General features: G+C 43.0%; 2 protein-coding genes across 2 annotated transcripts; one reads left to right on the plus strand and one right to left on the minus strand.

Moving 5' to 3' along the window:
* Window positions 1-42: 42 nt before the first annotated feature.
* Window positions 43-6,774, plus strand: LOC307024948 (elastase-1). Its single transcript, XM_079659469.1, has 7 exons — window positions 43-126; window positions 2,495-2,667; window positions 2,760-2,869; window positions 4,296-4,390; window positions 4,494-4,774; window positions 5,384-5,547; window positions 6,371-6,774. Exons 1-7 carry the CDS (start codon window positions 53-55, stop codon window positions 6,548-6,550), a joined length of 1,077 nt encoding a protein of 358 aa, XP_079515595.1. The 5' UTR covers window positions 43-52; the 3' UTR covers window positions 6,551-6,774.
* Window positions 6,775-6,816: 42 nt separating this feature from the next.
* Window positions 6,817-12,548, minus strand: timm23a (translocase of inner mitochondrial membrane 23 homolog a (yeast)). Its single transcript, XM_079659472.1, has 7 exons — window positions 12,108-12,548; window positions 11,907-11,965; window positions 11,362-11,455; window positions 10,381-10,465; window positions 10,237-10,295; window positions 8,338-8,448; window positions 6,817-7,649 (listed from the first exon to the last, which is right to left on the minus strand). Exons 1-7 carry the CDS (start codon window positions 12,202-12,204, stop codon window positions 7,522-7,524), a joined length of 633 nt encoding a protein of 210 aa, XP_079515598.1. The 5' UTR covers window positions 12,205-12,548; the 3' UTR covers window positions 6,817-7,521.
* Between the last annotated feature and the right edge of the window lie 9,916 nt (window positions 12,549-22,464).

Consider the following 22,464-nt stretch of genomic DNA (forward strand, 5'->3'; position numbering starts at 1 on the left):
ACTGTAAATATACTTAGAAACTGATTAAAACGAGGATTAAAATGATGTTTCTATGTTGTATAAGCGGACTATACGAGCATCTGTATGCCGATCAACACTGGAGCTTTTGGGCAGTCACCAATATCAGTAAGGCTTTTTAAAACACGTGATAAGAATATATTAGCTAAACATAAAACAAACATGTTATTGTTTGGGATACACTTAGTTATTCTTCTTTAAAATTGTGTGACTTTGATATGCATTAAATGACGGTATATCACACGAAACTAACACTAAGAGTAGCCTATATAGCAGGGCTGCCAACACTCACGCATTGAGCTTGAGAGTCACGCAATTAACCCATATCTCACGCCACACATGCCTTTCCTCACGCTAAGTTTTCGTCCAAAATAAATGTATATAAATATAAAAATAAAGTGAAGGAACAGCAAACCGAGCGGTCTACGAAATTTAGACGGTCTTCTGGCTTAGTTCAGTAAAGTTGGAACGATATTGGGAGATTCGGATTTCACGGATCAATAACTCATGAACAAAATGTTATTCAGACACAAATGACGTCTCCTAAGTACCGTGGTAAGGAGGACAACGAACTACAATCACATTTTGATCAACAAAAAGCCAATACGCGCCGTCCTCCGAGCCGGGCACATTACATTGGTCTCTATCCGCAGCCGTAGAAGAAACGAGTGCTCAGGGACCGTCTGTAAAGTGCAACTCCGAAAAAAGAGAATACAATATTATTCAATCACTATTATACAGCTTGTTACTACCAAACTCACTACACACATCAATAGTCCCATGTGTGTCATACTACAGCAAGGAGTTTGGAAGAATATGCTTTTGAATAATTTGGGGGAATATTTATAGGCTAATGTAAAATGTTCAATACATATGGCATCATCTTGAATAACTTTACCATTATACAGTATATTTCTACCAAATTCACTATTTGCATTGTTGTTGTTGTTGTTGTTGTTGTTGTTGTTAGCATCTGGTTCGCTAGCTGCACTAACGGATATTAGAAGCTGTTTCTAAAACAAGGAGAGAGCTCTCTGTCCTGTCAGACTGAGAGATAACTACAGCTCAGTGAAGTAAGGGACAGTGTTTAGATAGTTAACTTTGGTCTAGTTATCTCAGTGGGTCTCAAACGTTTTGGTCACCATTTATGAGAATAAATGAAAAACAGTTATGAAATGACAGTAAAACAAGAATACAGTTTAAAAGGTGAGGTGATTTGTAAAATATCCATAAAGAAAAAGAAAATCTGTTTACAGATCTGTTTCATATGGGTGTTGAGAGATGTATCCATAAATTCATTTTGCTCTCAAAATGCACCAGGTTGATGAATTTAACTTCAATATTTAAAAAAAGATCTTCCAGGGGGAGCATGCCCCCAGACCCCCCTAGAGGAGGTGAGGACCTCCCCCCCCACTTATAAAATAGCATCTGATTGTAAGAGTCGCAGGTACACTGTGTATGTGCATATTCCACTGTAGCGCCCCCGGTACATTAATGGGAAACCCTAGGTTCACCAAAAAAAAAATCTCACTCCAAGCTGAACTCAAATGTTGGCTGCCCTGATAGTATATAGCCAGGATTATTGCTTTGTGAGACTAAAGGCTTTAACTAACTACTAATTAGCGGCATGCTAAATGCTCACAGTAATATTGCTTACTAGTTCGAGTTTAGCAGTTATAATCTTGAGCATGTTTAACATCTTGGTTTAGAATGTTAGCATGCATTAGCACCTAACACGTGGTACACATAGCTGATATAAATGCCATTTGTTAGCAGGTATTTAGTCATTGACCCTTTGACCTAATGGTGATGCTAGATAGAAAGTCAGGAGATTCAAAAGATAAAACAATCATCCTCAAAGGAACATGAATGTCACTACCAATTTTCATGGCAATCCATCCAATAGTTTTTAAAATATATTTCTTTTTTTTTAATACTGTTTATTTGCCAAACAGTCTCAAAAAAGAAAGAAAAGGATAACTATCAAACACATATAATAATATGATTAACAGCAGTTATACATTTGGTTACATTTAAGGAAGAAAAAAAACTTAAAAAAATAAGAATAAACTACTCACCGTTTAAATGTCTATTAGGTTAACAACACATATCTTACCCAATAACGTTTACAAAGGATGCACTGTAGTGTTGAGAGTTTAGATATAAAGGTCAACTTCAGGTCACTATGTCACTGCTGTCATGTGGCATGATGTGATGTTTGTGTACAGTGCTGCATTGTGCAGTGTGCATGTTGGTGTACTGTGTGTGAGCATACTATATGTATGTGAAAGTGCTGATGGGACTCCCCAAAATGCCATTTTTTTCTCAGCTGCACTGGAAACCTGCAGTTGGAGGAGAACAATCCAGCGCTTGGCCTTTGTTGTGACCCAGCTTATTGTCCCTGTGTGTGTTTTTGTGTACTGTATGTGTACCTGTGCATGTACATCTGTGTGCGTTGGCTGCTTGGTATAAATAGCGTGGGACGTTTGCCGGCCGGGGATTCTGTGATGAAGATGGCTGTACCCGGACCTCCGCTGCTCCTCTTTCTGTCTCTGCTGCTGCCGCTGCTGTTGAGCAAGGCATCTCTGCCAGCAAATGCATACACGCTCACCCCCGGACGGCAGCCCCAGCACAAGCTGCTCCACCTGGGTGAGGGCTGTTAAAACATGCAAAACCTACTTTTCAATATCAACTTTCTGGTTTTGGAGCTTTACTTTTTTTTTGTTATGCTTCCCTCTCAGACTGGCCAAGGGATTGTGGTTTGGCTCACTTCAAGCCAAACGTAGCTGAGAGGATTGTTTCCGGGAACGAGGCCAGACCCCACTCCTGGCCCTGGCAGGTGTCTCTGCAGGTACATCTGCCTCTCCATTGATGTAGTTCAGCTTAGGGAGGTCTTAAATTCAATGCTATATTCAATGTTATATTCAAAAATCCAATACACTAAGACCAGATACACTTTTATTTATTCTAAGACTGCAATTACGGGTCTTAAGAAGTTTATCAATTAACCTTGTATTGTATTGAATGTCAGAATATAGAGAAAAATGCCCATGATAAGTTCCCACAGCAAAAGGTGACGTCTTTAAATTATCTATTTCATATGCACAACTTTTTTCAAAGCATATAGATGCTTGTTAAACAGAGAAAATCAGTCAATTCTCTTATTTTAAATGGTAGAAAGGGGTGGTTAAGCACAAATAAGTTTGACACGTGTATTTGACTAAATTAATTGACTAATCACTTGAGAATATTACAATTACATTTATTTTTTTTAAACATGAATGATTGTAATTAACATTAGCAGGAGAAAAGGTGTTATCATAGATGAATACGCTTTTATGTAAATCGCAGAGGTGGAAAGTAACTGAGTTAATTTACATTACATGTTAGACACTTTTATCCAAAGCGACGTACATACTCAATACTGTGGGCAATGCCCACAGGAGCAATTTGGGGTGAAGTGTCTTGCCCAGGGACACAATGACATGCTGACTGCAGTGGGACTTGAACATGCTATCCCTTGATTCAAAGATTAGCACACTAACTCACTGAGCCACAGCCACCCTTTAATTTAGTCAAGTACGGTACTTTTTGAGGTAAATGTACTTTACTTGAGTATTTCCTTTTTTGCTACTTTGCACTTCTCCTCTACTAGATTAATTGAATACCTTAAATGAGCAGATTTGCATTATTGATGTGAATCCACACTTAAATAAGACTGTATTAGTTCCACCTGGAGTAAATTCACAAGCTACACTGCAGTATACAAAGTCATTAAACTAGCTGCACCTTTACCAGCTTTGACATACATTTGATAAATCAATAATTATAATCAAAACATATAATATATATTATTCTGAAATGGGTCAATTTTCACAATGAGTACTTTTCCTTTTGGTACTTTAAGTATATTTTGATGAAACTACTTTCCTACTTTTACTTGAGTAGCATTTTGAATGCAGGACTTTAACTTGTAACAGAGTATTTATACACTCTGGTACTCAAGTGCAAGATGAGAGTACTTCGTCCACCTCTGGTAAATGGACACTAGAATAGGGCTAATTGCGTCATATATTAAAACATGTGTGAATGAACTGAGTCAACATTGATGCTCTATCAAATGTGAACCAACCACATGGTGAGCAACAGAACATCCTTGTTTACTCACTAATAACAAATCATAATTAATCCTCTGTCAGGTGACCATTTTTAAAGTAAATTAAGTATAACCAAATGTTTTCACATCACTAAGGAGGGTGTCTGGTTGTCTCCTGTAGGTTCGTCCCAGGGGAAGCAAACATTACATTCACGTCTGTGGAGGAACTCTCATCCACAAGAACTGGGTCCTTACTGCTGCTCACTGCTTCCAAAAGTAAGAAAACGGGAACACAGAAGAAGAAAGACAGAAGGTTTGAAAAAAGAAACAAAATGAGAACCACTATGGTCTTGCTTTAACTATTTGTTTGGCCTCTCAGGGGGAAAGCTGAGGATGCTGGGAGTTGGAGGATCGTCCTGGGGAAGCACCAGCTGAGACGCTCGGAGAAAGCAGAAAGGGTCTTTCCCGTGAAAAGGATCTACCGGCACGAGAACTTCCGTTATCCGGCTCACAGCGAGCTGGACTACGACATCGCCCTGGTGAAGGCTGCCACAGATATCGTCCCCACAGACTTTATCCGCTACGCCTGCCTGCCGCGCAAGCAGACCAGCCTCAACCCGGGACACTACTGCTGGGTCACCGGCTGGGGAGACACCCGAGGTGAGAGGAAGAGAGGGATTGTTAAAGGCACACTTCCCCTCAAAATGATCATTTATTTATCAGTTACTTAGATTGTCTTATCTTGAATTGAAAAAGAAAAACATGCTTATACACAGTGAACTTGGAAACTAAAATCAAAGAAAAATCTTGATGAATGAAACTAAATGGGGGCTGTGTTAACAACATTTAACATATGTTAAAAAAAACCTGTTTAAAAACTAAAAACACCCAAAACTCATGCATTATATTTTCCAAGTCTCTTCTATCCAGTACTTCCAAGACATCTCCACTAAAACCTTACTTTTTAATAAATTACCATATAAACATGCTCACACTGGTGCCGGGGCAGTAATTGTCGTGGCTAGTACTGTTTATACTGAAGTGATTTAAATAGTGAGATCTTAAAATGTGTGGATCTTGAATGTGTGCATGTACTGTTGTACAAAACTGCAGGGGAGATATTTCAAACCGAAATGATAGACTATCATTACTCTACTTAGTGTTTGATGTCATATTGTCACAGCAAAATAACAGTGTTTTAATGACAATTGTCTTGATTGACTTAAAATGCAGTTAAAATAAAAATTGTTGTCCTTTACTCCATTTCAGGCGGGAAGGAGAATGTGTCTCTGGCAGAAGCCCTGAATCAAGCCCGCCTACCCATCATTGGCCACAAGACCTGCCGGCAGAAGAAATTCTGGGGTGAGCGTGTCCGAGACTCCATGATCTGTGCCGGGTTCAGAGACACTGAGGGCCCGCCTGCTGCATGCCAGGTATGACAAACATAAAGCTGCAACTAACTAACAGTTATTTTCATTACCTATGAATCTGAAGATTCTTCAGAGTAATATCGTGGTCTATGAAATGTCAGAAAATAGTGATAATCAACCATCCCAGTTCCAAGGGGATTAAGAGGCCTTATTATACTTATTTGGGTTTTTCTTTCCTGTGTGTTATATTGTTTTTTGTGCATATAAATGGTCTCCAAAGAATACAATCCCAAAGTTCCCTCCAGAGGGAGTTACTCTCCCCCAAATATACCGCCCTCCCCCCATGCCTGAAACACCTTGATTGTTAACTTCAGCGACATAGTGACATCACTACGTAACAGTTGCGATTCTATTGGCTACAGCTCCAATACAATGGCTAAGGGGCGGGACATCTCTAGGCAGTTGACCAATCACAACAAAGTCGGCCAGCTAACCAATCAGAGCAGACTGGGCACTGGTTTCGGACAGAGGGTGAAAAGAGGTGCTGCAGCACAGGCAGTATGAGAAAAATAAAGACTTTTGAACATTAGAGCATAGAGACATGTGACAGTAGAGGCACAAAACGAATATGTACCTGAAAAAGAGCATACTAGAACCCCTTTAAATGTGAATACAATATAAAACACAAAGCAAATCTCCATTATTTCAGGCAGGTTCTGTCATTTAAGCACAAAAAAATACTGATGATTTGATAACTTGATTGATATATAATTTTGTCGACTAAACACTGAACTCTAGACTCCGATTTACTGAATATTTTGGGGGTAAAAGAAATAATGAATTTTTAAAAGATGCCACCTCCTCACTATCTCTCTCCGTCTCTCAGGGTGACTCCGGCGGCCCTCTGCTGTGCCAGCAGGGTCACGACCGCTGGGAGGTGCACGGTGTGGTGAGCTTCGGCCCGATTGGCTGCACCGTGGAGAACAAACCCAGCGTCTTCACTCGCACCGCTGCCTACATCCCCTGGATCGAGGCGACGCGCATCAGGGACTTCTTCCTGCACTAAACGTGTCCCCGGTGTCTCTGTGCTGGCAGCAAACTTAAGCTCTGTTTAATGTCTTATGTCCACATGAGACAACAATCTGTTTTGATGTGCCATAGTCCATTCAGCAACCACTTCAAGATGTAAATGCAAGTTCTGAATGGGTAACTATGGTTTTAAACACATATTTGACAGTGTACACTATGCACTGCTCTGAACAAAGTCGTGCATAATGTACAACACATTTACATCCAGTCTACAATTGTGCAATAAAATAGTTAAAAGCTAAATCTTTGTCAACATTTTTTTTAATATCGTTTTTAATACAGCGAGTGTGATGGAGACACCAACAGCTTTACAGTGATTTCTTCTGGCACAGTAAAACAGGAAACACTGCATATACGCTTCAATAAATACAACAGTATTTAGAACTGACCTTAAGGCTTCGTTCTGTGTTTGTACATCGTAAATGAAAATCTCTTTGCTCGTCTACTAGAAGAGTCTTTCAGTCCAGAAACAGAACATGCTGTCGTTCATCAGGTGAACCCCACACACCAGGTGTCACCCTTTGGCTTATTTAACCCATATATAACAGGTTAATTGATTTCAAAACTAGCATCAAAGAAGACTTATAAGTCTCACATAAACAATAATATAACAAATGACACACTTCTTTAAAAAACCTTTCTTATGACTAATCAGATCAGCGACAGGAATGCCACAGATAAATGAAGAGAGAGGGGTGTTATAGGACGGTCTACATCTCGATTCCCAGCGGAGTTTAGTCCAATCTCCCTTTTCTTTTCAACCACATCCTATGTTCCCCAGAATGCTCCTGGAAAGGAAAGTGAACCAGAGTACTGGGAAGAGCCCACACTTCCCTGAAAAGCACACTGCATTTGACCAGAGTGTAATTCCTCTTAGCGCTGTGGTGAAAGGCTGTGTCCTGGAGAGATATTTGGCCCTAATGTAAAGCAGATCTGTGTGGGAGAGGGTTAGTACAGCCTGGAGGACTGGGAGGGGGAGGAGCCTTTGAGGTTGTCCCAGTTGCTGTAGAGAGCGTAGGCACCAGATAAGGCTAAACCAGCCAGGCCTCCTCTGGCTACACCTCTCAATCCACCTGCTAACATAGAGGAAACAGAATCAATGATAGAGCTGTATATGAACATTGTAGAATGCATTAAAACATGCCAAATAACAACTTCAGAAAGATTTCTGTTTTATGGCTCTACGGCGTAGTTTTAAGCTTTATTCTCAATGTTGACATTCCACACTAATTGATTTAAAACCAACATTTTGCACAGTTTTTTTATGCATGTATATTCATTGTGTTTTAACCTGCTCGGATTGTTGTCGACTTGTGTGATCTAAAAAAGGAAAATAACTCCAGACCATAGTCCAAAGTTCCATATTATAAAATCAGGTGTATCTGTGCACTCCAATTATTTAATCAATGACTGTAGAAATGGGATCTTAGAAAACATTTATTCAGAAATGAAGACTTATGACTCGTGCAAGGTGGAAATAGGCATCAATTTAATAGATTACTTATAAAGAAAAGTATATAATCCCTAGCTTAATAAACAATCACTTGTTGCAGCCCAATAGCATTAAAAACATTGCATTTTGGTGGTTCAGTAGGATTAAAGTTGCATTAATTTAATTGAGAACTTGTGAAAACATAATTTTTCCACAGGAGGATTTTATATGGAGACAATGAATTTTAAAATTGGGCTATCTTTGTTTCATTGAAACACATCTGCAAATAGCACGCACATAAGTGGAAGGTGTACAACAGAGAAGACACTTACTGCTGGATTTAAAGAGCATCCCAGTTAGCGTCCCAGCGGCCACCGTGTTGATGTCGTCTTCTGCTCCTCTGGCCTTCTCTATCGCCACGCCAAAAACACTATATAACAAGGCTGCAAAGAAAAAAACAAAAAGGTTTCATAAAAGAAATATACCAAACAACACAAATTCATAAAAGCACTCCAATATAATATGTAGTGTATACAAATAAAGTAAAGCTTCCCTAGATGTTGCAGTATGATTTGGGATTAGTTTTTCATAAGGGTCTTACTGGGGCTGTGCAATTCATCACATTTTAAAATGTTTTTTGTCTTGCAACGATTACGAAAACAGCGTAATCGAAATAAAACGATAATTTTTGCTGCATTCTCTTTCGCAATGATACTCTCAATTTGTCTTGCGTTATACATCCTGCCCGCGCGTGCGCTTTCACCCCTCCCTAAAAGACCTCTCGGCCAGGTTGTGCTGTGACTTGCAGTCCGTTTAATAAAGCCATATGAAGACGTTACAAGGGAAGCTTTAGTTGCCGTGTCTTTATTAGACCCTCCAGAAAAACGCGATTCTGCGATCGCAGAATTTACCGCATAATCAGCAAAATGGCGCAGATTTTTAAAAGGCCGCATATTTATCAAAAGGCCGCATAATCCCCGCATTTTTCCACACAAAGTTGAGAAAAAAAAAAGTTAACTCGTCTTGACGTGGCGTCATCAGCTCGCGCATCACATAATGTAAACAACACTGTATAGAGTGAATGTGTGGAGCTCACACGATAGAGAAAACACCAAGATGAAAAAATCTAATCCATCTCATTTACCGACGAACATTTCTACTAAAGACCGGGAAAAAAGTGGGGGGAAACTATTCTGCACCCCGTGCAACTGTGTGTTGGAGCATAAGAGAAAATCGACGCTGACGACCCACTTTGATTCATTCAAACATTCGAAAATGCTTTCTGCTGCTGCGGACAAGAAAGCCATTCAACTCACGTTCACCGAGGCATCAACCTCCAAAAGCCTTTCGAGGGCTACAAGAAACGAAATGAATAGCCTACAAGATTGAAGCTGGTCAGATAACGAACGAGTAAATGAAAACAGAATGAGGCGGAGAAGTGTGTGTGTTTGGGGGGGGGTGTGTGTGTGTGTGTGAGATTAAAATAGCCCAATTGCTTTTACAATAAATAAACATTGAATGTGTTTAATTGAATAGTAAAGGGGTTTAACGTTAGTGGCAGGTTGTGTGTGAGAGAGAATAAATAAGACAGCCCAATATTTACAAAAATTGTTATTCTTTTTTCCCACATATTTAGCATATTTCGCAACTTTCCGCATATTTCGCAACTTCCCGCAATTTCACCGCATAAAATCACATAAAATCCCTGCATGTTTAATCGCATAATCAAGGAATTAATCACGCATAATCTAGGATTTTTGCCCGCGTTTTTCTGGAGAGTCTACTTTATGCTCCGGCCTCTAGCGTACAGTCAACTTTTACTAACCTCGTCAAGCCGGAACCTCTTAGCTCGCTACTTCCGGATAAGGGGTTACCAAAATAAGAGTACTGCGTGTAGCAGATTAAACATGACAGGTTGTGAGTGACATTAGAGATCATATTTATATATGTTTAGTAGGTTGTGGAAGTGCGCTCCAAAATATTTGTTGACCTTTATTATTTTGATATTATTTATTTAAATATAGATATAAATGTAAATTATACTTAAAGTTCAGGGTAATCAACTGTTAAAAACATTCTGTTCAAATTATTATTATTATTTTTTAAAAAGTTCAATAAATGGATGTTTTCAAAGTCAATGAGTAATCGTATTTAATAATCGTGATATCAATTTGGACCAAAAATAATCGTGATTAAGATTTTTGCCATAATCGAGCAGCCTTAGGTCTTACCAACAGAGCCCAGAGAATTGGCCCATGAAGCCCCCTGTCTGGTCACCATGTTGAGGATCCTGAAGGGAGAATGCAAACATTTAGAAGACAGCTCCAGTGATCCAGGTGTAATTAAATAAATATTACTGAAGTGTCCATACTCACTGCACATTACGAGGTTTGGACCATCCCAGGTCTCTAGTCTCCTTCAGGCTCACCCTGAGACCATTTACAGCCCCAAATGCTGCTCCTGAAGTCAAAATAAGTTATGTTCCAGTTATTATTTATTTAACAGGGACAGTGCACATTAATTAACATTTCTGTAAATGTGCCAGAGTTAGCGAAGAGGCTATTTTTCATCTGTAGTCCCTGGACAGATTTTAAAAGTCAACATAAAACACATTTCATTTTAAACAAGTAAATACAATAAATGTAAAACATGGGACACACATTTCTGGAATACTTAAATAAAACAATTTAAAAGACAGAACAATAAAACAAAACAAATAAAACAAAACAAAAGAAGATGTTAAAAGAGACAGTGGGTTGTAAGGAGCAGAAGATTGGGTCAGTGTTGGCAGAGCTGATTCCTCACTAACCATATTTTGAGTTTTGATTTAAATAACCTGAATGTGGTCTGGTCTCTGATTGGAGATGGGATTGAGTTCCATTGCTGAGCAGCTTTAACAGAAAATGAAGACTGACTGAAATAACTTTTTCTGAGTGGAATAATGCAATCTCCTCTCGTTGCACCTCTTGTTATCCTAGTTGCAGTTGTGTGTATGTTAACACACTGTCTAAGAGGAGGTGAGGTAAGGCCGTTGACAGTCTTGTAAAAAAGGCAAGCATTTGCATGTTTCAAGCTCAACAAGTTCTATTTTTTTTATTGGGCAGTGATGAGAATAAACAGATTTTTGAGTGTTTGTTTGTATTAATGTGTGACTCATTCCTTGAAGAATTTGCACCAGTTTTAATTAACCTGTTATTTATTCTTTTGTAAAGCACTTTAAACACCCCGTGTACGAAATGTGTATACTCATATTCTACACACGTTTATCATTTTTACTACAAAGCAAAAAAAGATGTAAAGTGAAAGGGATTTATATACAGTAAATATATGTGAAGAACACGTGTACTTTGCCTTACCAATAATGCAGGAGCCTCCAATGGTAAAGAAAGCCAGTTCAAACCTTCCTCTTGTTTTATTGGCACCGGTGGGTAGAATAAACTCATCTGTGTCCTGAAACACAACATCAACAGCTGTTAGAAAATACATTTTGTTAAAAAAGACACATTTGTAAATGTGTTACTCTTCTTCTCTAAATCAATCCATTGTACTGTTATTTTTGACTTGCCATATGACTCAATTTATATGACATTTGAGTGATGGAATATTGTTTTGGATTCACTTAAAATATAAGGTATGGTTAGATTATAGGGTAGTTGGTTGTTCTTGGTTGTCTTGTAGGCTGTTATTGTTACTGTTCAATACATTCACTTTTTCAAATCTAGACAACATGTAGGAAACATTGTAATATCTAAAATAATATAAATCTGCTTATTGTCTGAGCCCATAGTCAAGCTTCAAATGGGTTATCAGGCTGTCACATTTCTCATATCTGCATTATGCCTAATGATAATACTTAACAGAATCTGAATTTACAAAGAAGATACATTCCACTTTAGCTTACCTGAACAAGGTACCGAGGGTCGACATTGAGGTAAGGGGACAAAGGACTCATTCCAGTCACTGAAATGAAATCACAATAGCATGTTAGCTAACCTTTTAACTTGTGTAACGGTTGTATCAACAAGACATCCAGAGGGGATAGAGCTGGCAACTAGCACAGATATTACCGGTCTTAGCAGACTACAGCAAAGGGAACACTTACAGGGAACACCGGCGAGCTCTGTGTTGGAGTATTCACCTCCTCCAAAAAGACCCCCGATACCTCCTTTCATTCCCCCCGACCCTTGCGAGTTGTCCATCGCTGTAAAGTGAGGAGATCCGAGGGTCACCTGGTGAACACCGGAGCTGCTAGCCGTTAGCAAGCACTAGCTAGCTATGTCGTAATAATCAAAATCCAAGAGAGACTGGTCGACGACGAGCTGCTGGATTCACTGACAGCAGTAGAAAGTGTCCTGCTGATGTGAATGTTAAATCCTCACTGAGTTTTAAACGTGAAAATGCAGATTTGTGTTACAGATACTGAGAAAGTCTTCTCGTCTATCCTCTGACCTCCAGCAGCACGTTCCGCTTTCTTCTTCTGTGGTGTTCGTCTGACAGGTGCCCAACACGAGTAGAGGTGCATTACCGCCACCTGCTGGAGTGGGAAAAGAGATTCTGCAGGGAAAAGTAACAACTACAAAAAATAGGAGCCAACACTTTGCTCCTATTTAAAACAAGTTTCCACGACATTTTAAAGCACTTTTACCCAGGATTCAAGCACATTTCCTGGCCTGTAAATTGCTGGAAGTATCAGACTATTTAAACAACGTTTACCCAGGATTCAAATACCTTTCCTGCCTTGTCAAGAACTGTGATGCAGCCTGTTCTCTGTGTACAGTCTTGTAAAATTAGCTGAAGCTGTCTGCTGGAGCCTACACTTTGCTCCCATTTAAAACAAGTTTCCACGACATTTTAAAGCACTTTTACCCAGGATTCAAGTACCTTTCCTGGCTTATAAAGTGCTGTGATGCAACCTGGAAGTGCCACACTATTTAAACAATGTTTACGTATACATTACAAACTTAATATTGAATTTAAGTATTACTATTAACATAGTATTAGTATTGATTTGTATTGGGAATTAGCCTTATTAAAGGGGGGAAATACATTTTTTATAACTAAAGACGTTCTCAGAATAAAATAATGACTTCGTATCTCAAAATAATGAGTTAGTAACTCTAAATAATTAGACATTTTTCCTAGAATAAGGATTTTGTATCTTAAAATATTTTTTATAATCTGTTGAGGTAAAACTAATTTAACAGATAATGCATGATGAGATATTATGGATTAAGATTAAAGGTTATTGATCAATATTATTTAGCAAAAAGAATATAGATTAGTTGAAATTAGTGCCACAGAAACACACATTGATGCACCTATAGTTATAATCAGTGCCGGTTCTAGCCAATTTGATGCCCTAGGCGAGATTTTAGATGGCACCCCCCCCCCCTCCCTATAGAATATATAAACAATAAATGAAACATCTCTACAAAAGACAAATACACTTCAAAAACAGAAACTTATTGACATAGGTCATATACATCAAAAAGGCTTCAAATGTATTCAGTATTGTATGAACATGTTTGAATTGGGGGGTGGACATCACCTCCTCTAGGGGGGGTCCAGGGGTATACCCCCTCGGAATTTGGAACATTTTAAAGTAAAATGCTTCAATCTGGTGGACTTTGAGCAATTATTAGAGACTAGATCTGGGGGTACAACTCTAAAACACCCATATGAAAAAGATCGGTTTACATTTTAGTAATCAAATAAGTATGTGAACATAACCAATAACCTACCATAGCTAATAACAAATACATGTAACTTATTTTATTTTTGTTGTTCATTCATATATTATTTTACCTAGTTAACATTTTTTTTATTTCTCCAGTTTTAAACAATATTTTTGGTTTACTGTCGTATACATTGAAATGATTTCAAACCTGTTTATCCCAATAATTATAAAGGAGTGCCTTGGAAATATGTGTTTACATAAATTGTACAAAACGTTTGAGACCCAATGAGATAACTTAGACCAGTGGTTCTCAAACTTTTTCTGCCATTCCCCACTTTGAACAGATGGGCCTTTTCAAGCACCACCTGTCCCTCATCGCTCCAATAAAATGGTAGGCCAGGCTTAAAATTGTTAAATGTATCGTTCTATAACAGGGGTCTCCAAGCTTTTTTAGGATGAGAGCTACTTTGAAAAACTAAAACAAGTCGTGAGCTACTTTTACTCCTCTTTTTTTTGTTTTTTGCAGTGTATATATTTAGCACATTTGAACATTATTATATGCTTACCTTTAACCTTTGTGTGCTGTTTGGGTTTGTGGGACCTGTTTTCAGTGTTTACTAAAAGAAAATGTAAGCAATTTCATGATTTTAACCTGCTTTATTTGGGGGTGGACCTCACATACTCTTGGGGGTCCGGGCATGCACCCCCGGGAAGATTTTTTTTTAAATGTTGAAGTTAAATGCATCAATCTGGTGCACTTTGAGCACAAAATTAATTGATGGATACAGCTCTCAACGCTCATATGAAAGAGAGCTATACTTTTCAATAATCCTTGAATATGATCACAACTAATAACAAATCATTTAAACTAGTTTATTCTTATCTTATGTTACCTATAGCATTCTTTCTTTTTCTTTTTGCATATTTTACTAATCACTCCCCTTTTAAACTGTTTTTATTTTTTTTACTGTCCTATAGTACACATTGGAATGATTTCTTACTTTATTTTTTACAACTACATTACATTACCTTACATTGCATTTAGCTGAAGCTTTTATCCAAAGCGACTTACAATAAGTGCATTCGACCAAGAAGATAAAAACTTGAAGAAAACAGAATCATATAAGTACATCAGGTTTCATAGAGCCAAAACATTTTAAGTGCTACTCAACTGACTTTAGATCAGCCAGTCCTTTGTTAGTATATAAGTGCTTTGTTAGTAATTCTATCGCTCGAAGTGGAGTCAAAAGAGATTAGTTTTTAGTCTGCGCCGGAAGATGTGTAGGCTTTCTGCTGTCCTGATGTCAATGGGGAGCTCATTCCACCATTTTGGAGCCAGGATTGCTGATGGGAACTTGGGTCCCTCTCACAGTGCGGGTGCAACAAGCCGTTTGGCTGATGCAGAGCAGAGTGCACGTGCTGGGGTGTATGGTTTGACCATGTCCTGGATGTAGGAAGGGCCAGATCCATTCGCAGTATGGTACGCAAGTACCAGTGTCTTGATGTGGATTTGAGCAGTTACTGGAAGCCAGTGAAGGGAGCGGAGGAGCAGTGTGGTGTGGGAAAATGTTGGAAGGTTGAAGACCAGACGAGCCGCTGCATTCTGGATGAGCTGCAGAGGTCGAATGGCACATGCAGGTAGACCAGCCAGGAGGGAGTTGCAGTAGTCTAGGCGTGAGATGACGAGAGCCTGGACCAGAAGTTGTGTCGCTTTCTGGGTCAGGAGGGGACGTATCCTCCTGATGTTGTAAAGAGTGTTTCTGCAGCAGCGGGTTGTAGCAGCGATGTTTGCAGTGAAGGACAGTTTGTTATCTAGGGTCACACCCAGATTCCTTGCAGTCTGAGTCGGGGAAACAGTAGAGGTGCCGATGTTGATTGTTAGGTCCAGAGTGGGACAATCTTTTCCCAGAAGGAAAAGCAGTTCAGTCTTGTCAAGGTTGAGCTTGAGGTGGTGAGCAGACATCCACTGAGAGATGTCTACTAGACAAGCAGAGATGTGTGCGACGACCTGGGTCTCTGAGCGGGGAAAGGACAGAATTAATTGGGTGTCGTCAGCGTAGCAGTGGTATGAAAAACCACACGGGCTAATGACTGATCCGATCGAGTTTGTGTACAAAGAGAAGAGGAGGGGACCAAGAACAAAGCCCTGAGGGACCCCTGTAGTTAATTGACAAGGGTCAGACTCGGACCCTCTCCAAGTTACCCTGTAGGTGCGGTCTTTGAGGTATGAGGTGAGGAGGGAAAGTGCAGAGCCTGAAACTCCAAATTACTGGAGAGTGCGTAGGAGGATCTGATGATTCACCATGTCGATTGCAGCAGACAGGTCCAAAAGGATGATGACAGAGGAGAGGGAGGCTGCTTTAGCAGTGTGCAGTTCCTCAGAGACAGCGAGGAGAGCAGTTTCGGTTGAGTGACCTGCCTTGAAACCAGACTGCCATCTCTGACAATAAACGTGTGACACGAAACTTGCCCCATTTATTGGTAGTCCTACAACTATACCCTCCAAAGTGCTTGAGGGTGGGATTAATAGAAGAATATTTTTTGGGGGGGTGCTTTTTACGGCAGGCCATGGGGTGCATTTCACGACGGGGGTGCATCATTTGTACCTCGCACCCACGCTCACTCGCACTTTGGCTGTGAGCTGCGGGCGCCAGATAAGCCAACATCCCCAACTTTCATCACTTACATCGCCCATCAGCGCAGTGCGCCCTCAGATCTGGCGCCCTAGGCGACCAGCTATGAAAAAAACCGGCCGTGGTTATAATTTGTCACCATTCTTATGTTATGTCACGTTTTTAGTTTTGTATGTCTAGGTTTGGGTTTATTTTGCTGTTCGGTTCTCCCTTTCCTCCTTGTGTATTGTCTGGTCCCTCTCTCTGTGTTTTTCCTCCCTGTCGTTAGTTTCCCTGGTGTGTCTAATTGTCTGATTGTGTTCACCTGTTGCCCTTGTGTTTCTCCTCCCATGCACGGCTGTTTCTCGTCTCGTGATTACCCCTCCCTGTATTTAGTCTTGTCTCTTCCTCTGTTCAGTGTTGGTTCGTCTTTTGTTGGTGACTGAGTTCACCGGGGAGTGTTCTGTTTGTCCGAGTTATATTATTATCCTTGAAATAAAGGTGATATCAGTGTTATCTTCATTTGGGTCCTGCTTGCTTCACTCACCGTAACAGAACCAACCAACCAAGGATGGGCCCAGCAGATCCGTTTGAGCAGGAATTATTGAATCTTTCCTTACTGCTCTGATCGATGGATGGGGGTGTCCGGTGTTCAGCAGCGAGAGGCTGTTCTGGCAGAGGCGCGCCAGATTGCTATGGGGAAACCAGGCTTGATGAAATTCTTACCTGGCTGGATTTTGAATTTCCTCTCGGTGTGTGATTCCCGGCCTGCTAGCCCCAGGCATGCTAGCTCCCTGCCTCCCAATTCCCAACCTGAAACCATACGCCTCGGTGTGTTCCGTCTGAAGTCAACCCTTGCTTCTGCCCCAGTTCCTGCTCCTGTCCAGGAGGTGTTCTCGGGAACTCGTCTGGCTTTCGGAGGTCCACGGAGCCTCCAAAAGGCTCCTAAGAGAAGGAGTCGCAAGTCCAGGCTAGCAGCCCGAGTCCCAAGAGCCATGGTTCCGGCCCCTGTTCTGGCCCCAGCAGCCATGGTTCCGGCCCCTGTTCTGGCCCCAGCAGCCATGGTTCCAGCCTAAGTCCTGGCCCCAGCAGCCATGGTTCCGGCCCCAGTTCTGGCACCAGCAGCCATGGTTACATCCCCGGTTCTGGTCCCAGCAGCCTTGGTTCCGGCCCCAGTTCTGGCCCCAGCAGCCATGGTTCCGGCCCCAGTTCCGGCCCCAGTTCTGGCACCGGCGGCCATGGTTCCAGCCCCAGTTCTGCCCCCAGCAGCCATGGTTCCAGCCCCAGTTCTGGCCCCAGCAGCCATGGTTCCGGCCCCGGTTCTGGTCCCAGCAGCCATGGTTCCAGACCCAGTTCTGGCCCCAGCAGCCGTGGTTCCGGCCCTGGTTCCGGCCCCAGCAGCCATGGTCCCTCCTCTAGTCCCAACTCAAGTCCCTTCTCTAGTCCCTTCTCTAGTCCCATATCTAGTCCCTTCTCTAGTCCCCTCTCTAGTCCCCTCTCTAGTCCCCTCTCTAGTCCCTCCTCTGGTCCCTTCCCAAGTCCCTTCTTTAGTCCCTTCTCTAGTCCCTTCTCTAGTCCCTTCTCAAGTCACCTCTCGAGTCCCCTCTCCAGTTTCCTCTCAAGTCCCCTCTCGAGTTCCCTCTTGAGTCCCCTCTCGAGTCCCCTCTCGAGTCCCCTTTCTAGTCATCTCTCGAGTTCCCTCTCGAGTTCCCTCTCAAGTCCCCTCTCGGGTCCTCTCTCAAGCCCTCTCTTGAGTCCCCTCTCCAGTTCCCTCTCCAGTTCCTACTCAAGTCCCTACTCAAGTCCCTACTCAAGTCCCTACTGAAGTGCCGTTGGAGGTTCCGCTGGGGTCCTGCCAACTCCATGTCCTGTCCCGTTGTGGGTCCCGCCGACTACTCTTCTGCTGGGGGTCCTGCCAACCCTATGTCCTGTGCCATTGGAGGTCCCGCCGACTGCTCTCCTGCCGGGGGTCCTTCCAACCCTATGTCCTGTCCCGTTGGGGGTCCCGCCGACTACTCTTCTGTCGGGGGTCCTGCCAACCCTGTTTCCTGTCCCGTTTGGGGTCCCGCCGACTGCTCTCCTGCCGGGGTTCCTTCCAACCCTACGTCCTGTCCCGTTGGGGGTCCCGCCGACTACTCTTCTGCCGGGGGTCCTGCCAACCCTATGTCCTGTCCCATTGGGGGTCCTGCCGACTGTTCTTCTGCCGGGGTTCCTGCCAATCCTGTGTCCTGTGTCGTTGGAGGCCCCGCTGACTACTCTTCTGCCGGGGGTCCTGCCAACCCTATGTCCCGTGCCGTTGGAGGCCCTGCCGACGATTCTTCTGCCTGGGGTCCTGCCAACCCTATGTCCTGTGCCGTTGGAGGTTCCGCTGGGGGTCCTGCCAGCTCCATGTCCTGTCCCGTTGGGGGTCCCGCCGACTACTCTTCTGCCGGGGGTCCTGCCAACCCTATGTCCTGTGCCGTTGGAGGTCCCGCCGACAACTCTTCTGCCGAGGGTCCTGCCAACTCCATGTCCTGTTCCGTTGGAGGTCCCGCTGAGAGTCCTGCCAATCCCATGTCTTGTTCCGTTGGAGGTCCCGCCGTCACCTGTCTTGCCGGGGGTCCTGCCAACTCCTGGTCCTCTTCCGTGGGGGATCCTGCCAAACCCTGTCCCACCGGCTCCGGTTCCTGTCCGGCCGACACCGGGTCCTGTCCGGCCGACACCGGGTCCTGCCCGGGCCTCCGGAGCTGTCCCGTCAGTGCCTTCCTGCCCGTCCTCCAGAGATGTTCCGTCGCCGCTTGCTTCGCCCTCGAGCCCGGCCCCCTGAGAGCCGCGGTCTTCGCCCTCGAGTCCTGCCCCCGAGTTCGCCCGCTGTGGCCTTCGCCCCTCCATGGACTCTGCCTTGCCCCCGGGCCGTCCTCCCGAGACCGCCTCCATGGACTCTGCCTTGCCCCCGGGCCATCCGCCCGAGACCCCTTCCATGGTCTCTGCCCTGCCCCCAGGCCGTCCGCCCGAGATTCCCACAATGAACTCTGCCTTGCCCCCAGGCCGTCCGCCCGAGACCCCTTCCTGGTCCTCTGCCGTGTGCCTGGGCTGTCAGGCCCGTCCTCCAGACCCCCTCCACCCACCCTTTTGGCCCTAGTGATATTGATTTTGCTGTTCGGTTCTCCCTGTCATGTTTTCCTCCTTGTGTATTGTCTGGTCCCTCTCTCTGTGTTTTTCCTCCCTGTCGTTAGTTTCCCTGGTGTGTCTAATTGTCTGATTGTGTTCACCTGTTGCCCTTGTGTTTCTCCTCCCCTGCCCGGCTGTTTCTCGTCTCGTGATTACCCCTCCCTGTATTTAGTCTCTTCCTGTGTTCAGTGTTGGTTCGTCTTTTGTTGGTGACTGAGTTCACCGGGGAGTGTTCTGTTTGTCCGAGTTATATTATTATCCTTGAAATAAAGGTGATATCAGTGTTATCTGCATTTGGGTCCAGCTTGCTTCACTCACCGTAACATAATTCAATAATATAATAAACATTATTATGGAATGAGAATGGATGACTCATTTTATTATTGGTTATTTTGACTTTTAATGGAAAAAATGTAAATGCTAAAAGTACTCAACATCAATTATCTGTTAAACGACTAATCGTTTCCTCTTTGTTTTTTGCTGCTCACCAAATACATTTCATTCTTTCGTCGATCTTGGTTTAGAGCTGCAAATCTCCACAGGGTGGCAGCAGACAGCTGCTAGTAAAACCAGCCATTGATGGACAAACCTGTTGATTCTGGTACCATTTAGTCTGCCCTTTCTCTAATTAGACCTGATTTAATCGACTGATTTAGTGAAATGTGTTTCTCCTTCCCTTACATACAAGCGTATTTGCTGGTCTTTTTTGCATTATTAGAAGTAAAGCAGTAGATCTCAACAAAAATGACACCTGTTAGACCTTTAAATATTGATTTCCCACCTTTCAAATGTACAGCATTCTCACACATGATGCAACAGTAGGAAACAAGACCACACATGCACACGTACGTGCACATCAATGCGGCGCGGTCCCGGGCCATCTGCTGCTGGTCAAAGGGACAGAGGCACTGAAGGAATTTAGTGTGCTGAATTTCACGAATAACAGAGCATCTTATTTGGATTCTGCCATTGTATGTGTGTATTCAGACGGGGCCAACTGGAGCGATGAAGTTTGCCATTGTCGCCCAGTGTGGGTGTTTTCAGACTCTCTGGCATGATCTGTGAGTTAGTGTTCTCGGTGTTACTGCCCAGTGTGCCCACTGTCTTTTCCCACAATGCTCCATTCAGCCTTGGGCCTCTCTCTCTCTCTCTCTCTCTCTCTCTCTCTCTCTCTCTCTCTCTCTCTCTCAGATCACACACTCTCAAACTAAGCCATTGCCACCCATTTTGTGCCTCTGGCTAATAATCATCATTATTATCATTATCATCACCGTCGGGCTACATACCAACATGTTCAGTTGTGGGATAAACTAGCTGTGATGTCATCTATGTCGTCTTTTTTTCTTCCGGCCTTCTTTTGCTTCCTCTTTTCCTCTCTCTCACACTTTCTTTCTCTTTCTTTCTGTCTCTCTGAGCTCCCAAACACAAAAGACAGAGAGGCCACGACAGGACCCCAGTGTATGCTGGTTGTCAAGGAGACAAGGAGACAGTGTTGGGTCTTTAAACTGCCTCAGAGGGGTGTGTGGAGTTAGGGGGAGTTGGCCTTATTTACATGGGAAGAGGGCAAGAGAGGGAGAGAGAGAGAAAGGTTTGAAATACAACTTCTGAGCTGCTTATAGGATTCTCATTCTTCAGCTCGAAAATCATTCCGCCACTCCGCTATCAAATATTTACCAAGCAGGGAGAATCTGGAGCTGCTCATTATGTAGAGAATTCTGTGTATACATAGTAATGTAAATCAACCTGTCTTTTCCTCACACTTTCTCTCTTTATCTCACTCACACACACACACACACACACACACACACACACACACACACACACACACACACACACACACACACACACACACACACACACACACACACACACACACACACACACACACACACACACACACACACACACACACACACACACACTCTCTCACACATTGATTGTAAGCGCTGGGAGCTCTGTGGGCCCCAGTGTTGGCAGTGGAGAAGAGCTGACTGCAGAATACATTAGCAGATGCTGGAAGAGTGTTTTAGACTCTTAAAAAAACTTGAATGAAAACAGGAAAAACAGAAGAGTGCACACCCATCCATCCAAACACTCATGCACCCCCACCCATTGATATCCACACAGTGTATTCTTGTACTTTCTCCCACTCGCTATCTCTCACTCCGCTTCTTCCTGTCCAGATTGTCAGCAGCGGTCACATTATGTCCTTTCTCTCCCCCTCTCTCTTTCTCCCCCTCTCTCTCTCTGTCTGTGATCGGCCACTGAGCATGCAGGCTCAAGTCCAAGCCTGAAGTTCAATATCACCCCTCAACTCCACAATGAAGGCAGGAAGGGCAGGAAGAGGACGAATGAGCCACCCACTGCTGCATTCACCACGGAAACCTTTTTTCCCCTTCTTCTGGCGTGTGAAACCTTAAATGTGCAGTTTAAAGGGAACTTCAAGCGTCAAAGGCTCCCACTGCCCTCCCCCTTTTTTTTCAAATGACCCTCTTTAGGGTTTGATTTTTAATAATTACACCCAAGGAGAGAGACAAAGAAGAGCCTAATTGAAACAAATCTAGCTACCATGAGACATTCCAGAGACATCGGGGACAGACTATGATCCCGTGTTATATTTACTCTGCAGATGTTTGAGGGCGAGCTTGCACAATCAATTTCCCCTTAATTCCCCAGCCATTCTCCAAACCTGAGCCCCCCCCCTTTCCCCGTCTCCTTTTCTGTTATACATGTGCATGCCTCAGAGAAACCATGGTGAGCTGGGTGTGTTTTGTTCTCTCTTATTACAGACATCCATGTGTGTAATGTCTACTTAAATAGCAGGAGGAGAACAAGAGAAGGAGCACAGAAAAGGAGAAGTGGGAAAAACATGTTGTGGCCTTTTCCCTGCATTTTGTCTCAAGTATCTGCCAGTTTCTCTTCCCCCCTCCGCGGTATCTAAGGAGTGTTTGGTGATTAGTATGCAGAAAGGAAGCTGATTTGCATAATTAAGAGCTACAGAGAAAAAGCAACAAAGTGTG

Source organism: Notothenia rossii, assembly GCF_949606895.1.
Source record: "Notothenia rossii genome assembly, chromosome: 11".
Classification (NCBI taxonomy): Eukaryota; Metazoa; Chordata; class Actinopteri; order Perciformes; family Nototheniidae; genus Notothenia; species Notothenia rossii.